The following is a 13,205-nucleotide window of genomic DNA, read 5'->3' as shown; positions in this document are numbered from 1 at the left end:
CACACAATGAGACATTTTTTGTTGTGATTTTGTTCTGCATGTTGACCCATCTTACCCAGCAGTCACTGAAACAAACAATAACATTTAACTTCTACTTTTCTAACATTAACAAGACACATTCATATTAAAAAAAAACGTGGCAGTAGAAAGGTCAAACCTGCCTGAAGAAGATCAGGACCATTACATCTGTGTGTGTTACACCCAGCAGCACCAAGGCAGAAAAAAACAAAAATGCAATAAAAGTCACCGTAGGCAGCGGCAACACAATACAATTTAAACTGATCAGAGGACGTTCACAATATAAAGAGAAAAAGAAGCAGTGCAGTTTTTCTTCGTATCTCATAGATCCACCTTCACCTTAAGAGTACAGACAATTTTGTTGGTGTCTATTTATTTACATACTGAGTTGTTGAACACACCTGTAGGGTTGCAGCTAACTGTTATTTCCCATATTGATTGATTATTCATTCATTTATGGATTCTTTTCTTCATTTATCCATCAATCATTTTCTCAAGAAAATCTCAGAAAATTGTGAACGTGTGTATTTCTCTATAAGGAAAAACAGGCAGACACTTTTTTGAGTTTGATGACTTGACTTGTCGTCACTGAGAGTAAACGTTTTTGTAATCCATCCAAAATGATCAGTGAGGTCCAGTTTTAACCTCGTATCCCCACAAACACAAGCTCTACAGTTGCTGACTGAGTGATAATATACCGTACACACACACACCGCTGTGTCCTTTGTGATTCAGATGTGGCCGCCTCACCACAGTGAAGAGTAGTTGAACCTGATCCGCAGCAGGTACCTCATGCGAGTTTGTGCAGGGTTGTAGACGATGAACTCGTTGTAGAGGAGCGAGTAACCGCGGTCCTTCCCCACCCCCGTCTTCACGCCGGGACCCATCGGCACCGTGACGCCATCGCTGAGAGAAGAAACAGAGACAAAGAGAGAGAGGTGGATAAAAGTACTAAGTTCATTGTCTTTACATTATTTTAAAGGGATAGTTCAACATTTTGGCAAATTGGCCCATTGCCATAATCCCTATAGTCTTAGCAGTAGGTTCGTTACCTTTAATTGTCGGTGCAAGCTATTTTTAGAACGGCGGAGCAGAGCCGCGAGCTGCTCAGAGCTACGCTACGGAGGCTCATGGGATTTCTTGGTTTCCCTCATCAAACTCATCAAATACACAATCCAACAACTCCAAAACGCTCTGGTGGACAAGTTGTGACCTGCACATTCACCACGCTATGAGATAATAACACAACGTTACCAGACAGAGTTGTTTTAGAGGGAAATTCATGCAAAACCGCTGATGCGCGTTGCCTTCAGGGACAGTTTTTCGGCAAGCAGTCTCTGCATTTGCCTCGATAAACATTTGTTGGATTGTGTATTTGATGAGTTTGATGAGGGAAACCAAGAAATGAGCCTCCGTAGCGTAGCTCTGAGCAGCTCGCGGCTCTACTCCGCCGTTCTAAAAATAGCTTGCACCGACAATTAAAGGTAACGAACCTACTGCTATGACTATAGGGATTATGGCAATGGGCCAATTTGCCAAAATGCTGAACTATCCCTTTAAGTAAATTTGGTTTTGATAGACTTAAAGCAGATATCAGCTTCACGGCCGTTTCGGCTAATGCTGCGTTCAAGGCAGGCTTTTGAAACCGTAAGTTACAGCTTCAAGTCACAACTACGACTTGGTAGCGTTCCAGGTAACCCGTAGCTCGTGTTTTTACCATCCTGTTGTCTGTGAAAGTTCCCTATAACGGCCACTCGTAACTTCCGACCCGTGAACTCGTACCAGATCGAACTGGTATGACTTCACAGGAAGGAAAAACACAAAGTACGAGTTTCTTTGAACGCACCATGAGTTAGCAGCCCCCGCCCTTGTCAGGCATCAATTGGTCCTCGTGCTACGTCACCACATTCACGCGCATCCCTTGGCTGCACACACAGCCCTTCATGCCGTTCTCTCTCCTCATTGGATAACACTTGTATCCCACAAGGAAAATTTTCTCCTCGGGTTACAGCAGAGCAGAGTGACGGAGAGACTCGTGTTTAGGCTGAAATACTTCATGTAAGTGATTGCTGACGGAAAATAGGACTATTTAGGACTTATATTAACAAAAACATTCCACTGATATCTGCTTTAACAGTACATTGACTGGTCAAATAATCAAAGCAGTGTCAGTCAAAATAAAAGCAAATAACTAGTAGTATTTGCTATTCAGGTAGATCAGAGTATGATTTCAGGGTTTTAAAATTGGTAGAAAAAAAAAAAAATCAAAATCTCAGTTCCTTGTTATGAATAAAGAATAAAACAATGTGATGATGGAGACTGACAGTGTGACGGAGGAGGCAGGTCCGGTCTGACCCAGGCCCTTGGTGCTGTGTTTTCCAGCAGGAAGGTTGTCCGCCTTGTAGTCGGCGTCGAGCAGCTCGTTGCTGTCTCCCAGAGCGACCTGCACAGACACATGAAGCACGGACATGAAGCAGCGCCACATCACATCACACTGGGTCTGATATCAGCAGCTTCTAAGCTCCAGTGTTTGACTCGTTTGTTCCCGGTGACTGTAACAGACTAGAAACAGGTGACGAGCAGCAAATCGCTGTGACAAGAAAACGCTGTTTATTGCTACTTTGTTCAAAGGTTTATCAGGTAAAATTTCTTTACCAGTGATTAAACTCTACAGTTTTACAGAGGCAGATTCTTCTTCAAAACACCCAAAAAGGAAAGAACAGTTTGTCAATGTATTGAATAATGTATAATATGAGCAAAACTTCTAGTGTAAATTGTATTTACTTTTTTTTGAGAGATTTTCTTTGCCAGAAAAGAAGTGTAACGTCTGCACATTGGATTTTAGCTCCAAAAATTATTGCATTATTGATTATACTGTATTAATTTATCATTATGTATGTGCTATGATTGAGTAGGAAAAAAAATGCCTTACATCATTTTTATATTTTTATGCTGCAGAAAACCACGTACATTTTCTTTATGAGCCGTTTTCAATAGGAAACAGTCGACTCACCTCACACAGCAGCAACAGTCCAGTGTGGTTTTGCTGGTTGGCGAAGCAGTAGTTGGCGCTTTTAGACGACATGTCGGCAAAGTAGATTCCTTTACCGAACTGGACGAAAGACAAACAAGGGAATTATAATCACTGTAATAAAAGATACGGCTGTTATAGATACAGTTTATAGACACAGTGAAGTGTGGGTGTCATTATATAATATCCATCAGTCAAAAAACAAAGAACTTTCTGTATTATGCTTTATAATTATAGTACATATGACTTGTTATTGTCCATTATGTAACTGTCAGTTCACCTGTGACTTGTTTTTTTTAGTAGATTTTAGACAGACATAAAAAAAAGTCCCTGTATTTTTACCATGTAGCCAGTGACGGGAGCTTCAGGTGGGGCGACTCTGAGCCCCTGACTGAGGATACCGACCCAGTTCGACAGACGGGAACCGTGCCACAGCAGAGTCCTGGTGCCGGGACAAACACAAACACACAGGAGGATACTTCACCAGGAGCTCAGGTTTTACTGGGATCATATTGTTTTTAGATTTTAATATGGAACCTAAAGAAGTAAAAGTGTTTCAACAGAAACATATTATTTATGTGGATAAATAAACCAATAAAAGGTATCGATCCTGTTGTTGTACCTGTTGTGTAACTGTGACAGGAAGTTGTTGCTCTCTCCGTCCCGGTCCACGGAGAAGATGTCGAGGACGGTCATGGTGTAGTCGGTGTGGGTGGAGGCGTGAGTGGACTGCAGGTACTTTTCTATCACCTTCACAACATAAAATGATAAAAAGACGACTTGTTTTGTACCGTTGAGGCAGCTGCCGGCGGAGGAACATGTCTCATAATGATCTCTTCTACTGTTTGAACTGCTCAGATATTTATATTTATATTTATTTACAACCCACAGACCGACCTGGTACTCGTTGGCGCCTGAGTCCAGCGGCTGCAGTTTGCAGTGGAGGGATTGGTACTGTCGGTCCAGAGGATGCTCGTCACCGCCTTGACTGGACTGCACCATTTTTACTGCGATCTGGATGTCGCTCAGCGCCTGAATACAGATTAAAACAGATCAAATATAAACAGATATCATAACATGAATCACAGATTTAATCAGTGGGGACCAAACTGAGATGTTTAAGGGATAGTTCAACATCGCCATAATCCCTATAGTTTTAGCAGTAGGTTCGTCACCTTTAATTATCGGTGCAAGCTATTTTTAGAACGGCGGAGCAGAGCCGTGAGCTGCTCAGAGCTACGCTACGGAGGCTCATGGGATTTCTTGGTTTCCCTCATCAAACTCATCAAATACACAATCCAACAACTCCACAACGCTCTGGTGGACAAGTTGTGACCTGCACATTCACCACGCTATGAGATAATAACACAACGTTACCAGACAGAGTTGTTTTAGAGGGAAATTCAGAGACTGCTTGATGAAAAACTGCATGAATTTCCCTGTAAAACAACTCTGTTTGGTAACGTTCTGTTATTATTTCATAGCGTGGTGAATGTGCAGGTCACAGCTTGTCCACCAGAGCGTTTTGGAGTTGTTGGATTGTGCATTTGATGAGTTTGATGAGGGAAACCAAGAAATCCCATGAGCCTCCGTAGCGTAGCTCTGAGCAGCTCATGGCTCTGCTCCGCCATTCTAAAAATAGCTTGCACCGACAATTAAAGGTAACGAACCTACTGCTATGACTATAGGGATTATGGCAATGGGCCAATTTGCCAAAATGTTGAACTATCCCTCTAAAAGTAGCCGCCTTCACCTCCAGTAGTGCAATTTTCTCCTTCAGCTCCTCCTCTGTGTGGATCATCGGGGGAGTTTTCAACCTGGAGAATTTCATATTTTAAATACAGCAACACAGATTTCAGTGTGAAACATGTTTAAAAAGCTGCAGCAGCTTCAGTGCATCGCTCCGACTGTGCAGCCACGTGTACGTAGTCCTCACCCAAAGTCATGTGGGATGCGGGTGTAGAACTGGTTACAAGCCTCCAGCAGCTCACGATTGTTTCCCTTCTTCTTCTTCAGACACTCCTCGATCTTCTTCAGTGCGGTGTAGCCGGCACGAATCTGCTCCGGGGTCAGTTTGCCTGTAGATAGGAGAAAAAAAAAGAAGAAAGAAATGAACAAACTGAAAAGTTAAGCACAGATCATTGATGTGACGGCCCCCTGCTGTTCACTTGTTGGTCACCACTCGCGCAGTCACGTGGCAGAATGTGAGCTTCAAAGATAAACGTGGGAGTGTTATGAGTAGAAATTAAGTGAGTAATATAATATAGTCCTTATTTACTTATTTTTATTTTGCACAGTTAAAAAAAACAGTTAAATAGTTTACAGTGCAGGAAGAGGCTTATTTGATGCCTCCACCGATGGTTAACCATAAAATATCATAATGTCAAAAGGAAAGAAAACAAAACATACAAATTAATGAACAATAAGAAAAAAAAAACACACTCATAGAAAGACGTTAAGTATATGTCTGGTATCAGTACTCCATGATTTAGACCAGAGCAAAGAGCAGTTACAGTTACTAAACAGAAATTAATGTTTTAGGCATCCTTTGTAACCTTTTACAGATTAATATGTTTTTTTTTTTTTGCTAAATAGGAATGTGTGTTAATAATTTGACACCCCTGTCTACTGTAAACTGGCGCGCAGATCTAAAGCTTGACGGGTTGAATGAGTATGAACCTGAGAGTTTATTCTAAAATAGTCCTTAAGGTGATCAGGAACGCTTTCCTCATTTAAGACCTTATTAATGAAAAGATATGTTTAATAAATCTTGATTTAAAAAAATGTCAGGGATCCACACACACCATTAAGCTCTCATTTATAATGTTTCGAGCCGACGGGCTCTTCCTCAGACTTCACAATTGTCGATGGGGGCGCCATCTTTAAATATCCTTCACTGCAATTAGAGTAAAGTGATACAGCTGCAGAAAAAACTAGACAATCTAAGGCTTAGATTGATGTTGCTTAATAAATATCCTAAATGGTGTGCAGATCTCTTTGTTATTTTTTACTTATAGCTTTCTTTAGATCCAGCACCCAACTAAATGTTTTTTGGGATCTGAGTGTTATCCATTCCTTATTGATAAATATTGATGTTATAGATCTAACAAAAGAAGTGGAGGAGGTGGATGAATCTGACGTTCCTGTTGTGACCGGTTCTGTCGGACTCACCGAGAGGAGCTTTGCGGGTGTCGAACTTCATCTCCAGCACACACTCCTCCATGGCTTTGAGGTCACAGATGAGCTCCAGGAGAGACTGGATCTTCACATCCAGCTTGGACGTCTTCTTTTTGGACACACTGTCCACTTGGGTCTGGCTCTCCTCCTGGGTACGGGAGAAGTAACACCAGTGAAGGTAACTAACTACAGACGCTGTGTTAAGTCCTGATCAGTTCTTTATCTTTAAACACACTGTACCTTCTCGTTTGTGCTGTAGTCCATGAACACCATGTCGTATTTTCCAGCCACTTTCTCAAAACTCGCCCGGCCGTCCCACTCGTTCTTGGTCTTGTCCAAGAACCTGCCACAACACAGTTACACAGTTAATAATTTCATTGAGTCCACGGCCATGAGAGAATTCAGGACTTCTACTTTTCTACTCACTTTTTCTTGAAGATATCTTTGGCTTTCAGCAGATCTGCACCACAGGCCGTGAGGCTGTTTTGACCGACTTTACCCACTGATAAAACAAAGGAGACAAAGTCGATCAGTAAATTCAGTTTAACTCATATTTGTTTCATCACTTGGAAATATAAAATGTGCAAAGGATCATTGAACTCACCTCTGCCCCACCTCATCCACACACTGTAAACCTTGGAGCTGTCGTCCTCCAGCAGCTGGATCAGGTAATATTTGTTGTTGTTAAACTGGAGATTTGTCTGCAAAATAAAAACAAGAGTAAAATGTAAATGTGTTTGAGAATTTAAAGCAGAAGTAAGCGATCCGGTCGTTTTGGCTAATGCTGCGTTCCAGGCAGGCTTTTGAAACCGTAAGTTACAGCTTCAAGTCACGACTTACGACTTTGTAGCGTTCCAGGCAACCCGTAACTCGTGTTTTTCCGACCTGTTTTACCTGTGAAAGTCACTATAACGGCCACTCGTAACTTCCGACCCGTGAACTCGTACCAGATCGAACTGGTACGACTTCACAGGTCGGAAAAACACGAGTTACGGGTTGCCTTGAACGCACCATAACGTCTTGTCAGCCGACGGAGTTAGCAGCCCCCGCCCTCGTCATGGATCTATTGGCCCTCGTCCCTACGTCACCACATTCACGCGCATCCCTTGGCTGCACACACAGAGAGGACCGCCCCTTTATGCCGTTCTCTCTCCTCATTGGATAAAAACTGTAGGATACGAGAAAAGTTTTCTCCTCGGCTCAGAGCAGAGCAGAGTGACTGACAGACCCGTGTTTCGGTCCAAACACTCTATGTAAGTGATTGCTGTCGGAAGATATAACTATTTAAGACTTATATTAACACAAAAATATCGCTTACTTCTGCTTTAAGGGTTTTAATGTCATTCATGTTTTCCAGTAACAATTTAAAACCAGTACAGGAGCAGTGTTATTAGCTTAAATATATAATATAATGAAAACAAACTTCCAGCTCTGAGCATAACAAAACATTTTGGATCATGTTTCTGAATTGATTTTGCAGATCCACTGAAGTCGGTACTTGTATTAACATTTACCTGGTTTAACATCACGTCATAAACATCATTTCCTTCATTGTAAACATGAGCCTGAAAGAGAGAGAGGATCAGTTATATCCATGCTTCATAACACACATGTTGTTTTACGGTTATGTGGAAAATTACACATCATCAACACAAAGTTGTGACATCATGAAAGTTTGTTGTTGGATGAACCGTCCAAAACAAAACATATTTAAATGTGACACAGGAAAGTAGCAGGATATATGAGAAGCTACAAAACCTTGTTCTCAATAAAACAATAATTCGATAGATGTAAATGGCAAATGTGCTCAGTTTTTGGTTTAATACCCAACATTAAAAAAGAATAGTAACACACACATACACGTATAATAAACCACAAACAGTGCCATGCCGACAGGGGGAAGTGTAATTGGAGCAATAATGAAAAAATAACTCTGTAACAGGTGTTTAACTAAAAACAAGAAACATTTCCAACCATGAGTTTCATGTCTCTGTACCTTTCCCAGTTTGGCTTTGCATTCAAGGTCGACTGGAGCTTTGCCCTTCATCACCACCGTCCTCACAACCTCTGTGCAGCAGCGAGAGATCAGAGAAGAAAACACTAATGAGGTCGACTCAGGTCTCTCATTAAACACAGGCAGCACCGCGTCCTGTTTGACCTTCATAAACTCATGTGTTTAGAAACAGCAAACACAGAAACCACGAGATGCTGCTGCTCAGTAACGACACTAAATCTGTTACCAGTCACTCAACAATCTCACACTCCTATTGTATGACAAACACAACATATACTAATATAATATGACATAATATGATAAAATGAGATGAACGTTATAATATGACATAATATCATGAATGTTACCTTCACTTTTTATTTCTTCTTTGGGCATGTGTTTGGTTTTTGTCTGACTCTTGCTTTGCCCTCTCTTCCTCTTCGCTGCAGGCTGCTCCTCCTCCTTCGTCTCCTCCTCTTCCTCTTTCACTTGAGCCGACGTCCCATTGACAGCAGACGGGTCACCAGCTTCATTCACACTTTCTGGACAAAAACAGAGAGCAGAAGAAACATTTAAATATATCATGTGAAAACTAGGGCTGGGACGACATGCTTTTCTCCCGATTCGATTCTTCTACAATTTTTTGGATGGCGATTCGATTTAAATTGCGATTCTACGACAGGGTTTATACAGGAATTTTGAAGTTAATTTCAATACCTTTTTAAGACTTTTTCAAGACCTTCTCAACATTTTTCAATACCTCACCGCCACTTCAAGCTGTAAACATTTACATCAGTGACACTTTTAATGTAACAGTTTTAGTTTGTGATAAAGACTATAGACCAATGTGATGCTACAGAATTCAAAATAGGCTGGGATAAAGCAAAGTTTATCAAAAAAAACAAAAACAAACATTGCTCCACTCTCAAAAAACAAAAACAAGAATCTTCTTTTCTTTTTTATGTACCGGTTCATCTTTGTTTTTTAATAAAATTAATAAATTCACACACTTTTACAATGTTTTTTTGGACTCTTGGACAGCTAGGCTAATTCAGAAAAAATACCTTCAAAATTTAAGACTTTATAAAGTCGTGAAAATACTTTTTAATACTTTTTAAGGGTCTTAATTTTCCCCAAATTGATTTATCACCTTTTAATACTTTTCAAGACCCCGCGGATACCCTGTACAATATTGCTGATTCTCTCGATTTTTAGTCTGCATTTTTAACATTTATCTGCACACAAATACTGTAGGAGCCTATAAATTAACATACTCCATTATAAAGTGAACTTAAACCCCTTTCAAAACCTGTACTCTCTGTAAAAGGTTAACAAGGCTAACAAATGCACATTGCACAATATTAAAAAAAAATAATAATTTAAAAAAAAATCGATTTTTGAAAAAAAAAAAATCGATTCAAAAATCGTCCAAAAAGATATCACGATGTTTATGTGAATCGATTTTTTCTCCCACCCCTAGTGAAAACAGAACTGAAAGGGTACACTTTATTTATACTACCACAACTGTGACTACATAAAACCTCTGCAGAAATAGTAACAAAGGAGAGGAAATCCGATTAAAACAGTTGAGAAAACAGGGACTTTTTTTTTTTAAAGCTGGATTTTAATGAAAAATCAGCTTGTCATTATTAACGGGATTCATGGGATGCAACGACTAACCTCTTCGCTAATGATTTCTTCATTGCATCATGCTTTAAAAATAGAGGTTACTGACTGAATGCAAAAAAACACAAATCCAAAAAATGTGACAACTACCTAAAATAAAATTATAAAATACATGGTGGGTTAGGTTATAGTGAGATATACCTTACACCACTTTTCTGGGTGTCACCTTGGATGAAGGTCTAAACTGGAATAATCATATCAATCAAGTTTGCAAAAGATCAATGAAAATGCTTGGTATACTGAAAAAGGTTTCTCCTCTGATCAATTCGTCTGCTCATGTGACTTTATATTATAGTTTTTTATTTCCATATTTGAATTACTGTAATATTGTCTGGTCTGCAACTTATCCAACTTACCTGAACAAATTACTGTTAAAGGGATAGTTCAACATTTTTGAAAATTGGCCCATCGCCATGATCCCCCTAGTAATAGCAGTAGGTTCGTTACCTTTAATTGTTGGTCCAAGCTGCTTTTAGATCGGGGGAGAAGAATACCGAGCGGCGCAGCTACACTACGGAGGGTAATGGAATTTCTTGGTTTTGCTCATCAAACTCAGCAAATACACAACCAAAAAACTCAAAAACGCTGTGGTGGACAAGTTGTGACCTGCACATTTACCACGCTATGAGATAATAGCGGAAAGTTAAGAGAAGTGAAGCAAATACTCGGAACTACTTTCTTCAGTGAACCACTGGTCGGAGGGACACAGTGTGCGCACCTCAGCCAGTGCCGTAGTATACGGACGTATCTGCAGTAAACAGGCGCTTTTGAAATCACTCCGCCGAGCAGCCGTCTAGAGTGTAAAGTCCGACTTTGCCTCTAAAACAACTCCATCTCGCAACTTTCCGCTATTATCTCATAGCGTGGTGAATGTGCAGGTCACAACTTGTCCACCACAGCGTTTTCGAGTTTTTTGGTTGTGTATTTGCTGAGTTTGATGAGCAAAACCAAGAAATTCCATTAGCCTCCGTAGTGTAGCTGCGCCGCTCGGTATTCTTCTCCCCCGATCTAAAAGCAGCTTGGACCAACAATTAAAGGTAACGAACCTACTGCTATTACTAGGGGGATCATGGCGATGGGCCAATTTTCAAAAATGTTGAACCATCCCTTTAATTCAGAAAAGATTTCTAAGAACGATCTCTCGGTCCAGTAGACTAGAACCATCTGCACCCCTATTTATGAAATATTCAATATTGCCCATTCATAAACTTAATGTCTTCCATTCATGCTTTTTTGTGCATAAGTTTATCAACGCTAAACAAAATCTTCCTGACACTTTTCAACATTTTTTTACTTTTTCATCTGACCTCCATTCATATTCAACTAGGCATAGTGGCAATCTTCATTTACCCTTCTGTCGAACATCTGGGCATCAATCTAATATTACTTTTAGAGGTCCAAAACTCTGGAATGGTTTGGAGGTGGTTCTGAGGCCAACAACATCTTATACATCTTATACATCCTTTCAGTAACAAAGTTACTGAAAAAACACCTTATGTCATAACCTTCAGTGTTATTTTTCTGTTAATGTTAATTATGCATCCTTCTTCTTTTCTTTTGTTTGTTTGTGTTTCATAGTCTTTCTATGTTGCACTGTACATTTTGTTGTTTCATTTCTAATTTTATTTTCCTGTATTTCTCATTGTTTATCTTGAGTTAATGTAATTCTATGATGTTGGGAGTGGAACTTTGTACAAGCCTCCTAGGCTTCGTTCCCTCCTTGCACTGTTTTAAAATTGTGCTAAATAAATCAATCAAATCAAATCAAATCAAATCATATCCTGTAACACAACACAGACACACACCTGCTTTGACTGCCTGAGAGCGAATCTTCCTCTTGTATTTTGTGACAGGATTAACTTGGACCATCTTCTTCAGGTCGACTTCGTAGGACGTCCCAGAGCCCAGAGACAGAGTGACGGAGGTTTCCCCTGAAGAGACAGCCGAGTCCAACAAGGCGCAGTCTGACGGCGAGTACGGTTCCCACTGTCCTTCGTCCCCCTTCCACTGCCACACTGAGATACACGGAGAAAGAGAGGGGAGGGTGATGTACAGTAAAACCTTGTGCTCTAACAATATGAACACTTACATTTCAAGACTGTATCTCCCATTTGTCTTTATTTTGTATTTTGTAATTAAGTAAATGATTGATGCATTTATGTTTATATGTTTATTAATCAGTGACAGGATTGTGTTGTTTCACTGTCTGATTTTTTCTGTTTTCTCTTATAGGCGGGCTATTCGACTCATTTTACTTTATTTACATAATTTTACTTGCTAATTTCTAAGTCTCAATGCAATGATCCTGCTGCAAACAATGCAACAAAAAAGCTTTGAAAGGTGCTGTATGCTATATATATGATCACTGTCATTATGGATGAGCAAAGAAGACAAAACAAATAATTACTGTACAATTTGACATCATTAGGCTTGATAAAGTTATTTAACTCAATTCTCTAGTGAAAGCGGTAAAAAAACAACAACAACAACAACTGTGGTTTAGTTAGAGATATTTGATGATCTAATAATCTGAAGAGTGAAGAGCTGTTGAATAAATATGGCGGATTTTAATTAACATAAAATGGAAATACTTGGTCATGTCGTGTTTTATAAACATCGTCTGCTTGAGACGAGTCCAACACATAACCCTGAGGAGAAAGCAGATTATTTCCTATAAGTTTTGAAACACACTGAGGCCTGTGTGTGTGTGTGTTTGTGTGAACGCTAAACATCATTACATAATATAATTTCCCTGTTGTGTTCAGTACAGACATGTCGCGCGAGCAGCAGAAGTAGCATAGCAACAACAGCTAATTCCATTCCATTCTCCTAGCAACCAACAAACCTGTTTTAGTCGGGACTCCTTCATTTTCTGCCGCGCTCTGACTTTTATTTCTCGACGCTCTTGTTCGCCTCATGGTAGTTTATGTGGGAAGAACTGGCTAGTTACAGTATTAAAGGGAACTTGGTGGTGGTAACAACAACAGACAGACAGACACAACAGTGGCAAACTTCAAACTTTCCCCTCCGCGGCTTCCTGGCCGGCGCCGCTAAAGATCGTTGTGTGTGAAGATGAATCACTCCAACCGAGAAAAACGGTTTTACCACGCATGCGCTCTACACCGTCACCAAGAAACGGCCGCATTACCAAGGCAACAGATTTACCAAGAAGCTGATGCACGTTTGAGAAGTACATTTTTTATCATTAATCACAAACAAAAACTTAATTTAAATTTGGATTTCACGTATTTTCGTCTGTATAATCGTCATGTGGACTGCATTTGTGAGCCACACGCCGGA

The 13,205-nt window shown here is 40.1% G+C and overlaps 1 protein-coding gene across 1 annotated transcript; it reads right to left on the bottom strand.

Annotated features, from left to right (window-relative positions):
• Nucleotides 1-764: 764 nt before the first annotated feature.
• Nucleotides 765-12,944, bottom strand: parp2 (poly (ADP-ribose) polymerase 2; the record flags this gene model as incomplete). Its single annotated transcript, XM_083992163.1, has 17 exons — nt 12,751-12,944; nt 11,711-11,920; nt 8,588-8,761; nt 8,223-8,293; nt 7,741-7,791; nt 6,831-6,927; nt 6,653-6,728; nt 6,467-6,569; nt 6,221-6,374; nt 4,986-5,127; nt 4,803-4,866; nt 3,947-4,081; nt 3,672-3,799; nt 3,392-3,491; nt 3,032-3,130; nt 2,343-2,461; nt 765-924 (listed from the first exon to the last, which is right to left on the bottom strand). The coding sequence occupies exons 1-17, from the start codon at nt 12,821-12,823 to the stop codon at nt 765-767; spliced, it is 1,956 nt and encodes a 651-aa protein (XP_083848289.1). The 5' UTR covers nt 12,824-12,944.
• Nucleotides 12,945-13,205: the final 261 nt, after the last annotated feature.

Source organism: Trachurus trachurus (genome assembly GCF_905171665.1).
Source record: "Trachurus trachurus genome assembly, chromosome: 17".
In the NCBI taxonomy this organism is placed as follows: domain Eukaryota; kingdom Metazoa; phylum Chordata; class Actinopteri; order Carangiformes; family Carangidae; genus Trachurus; species Trachurus trachurus.
The sequence above is the reverse complement of the archived record's forward strand: the minus strand, read 5'-3'. Positions and strand labels throughout refer to the sequence as shown.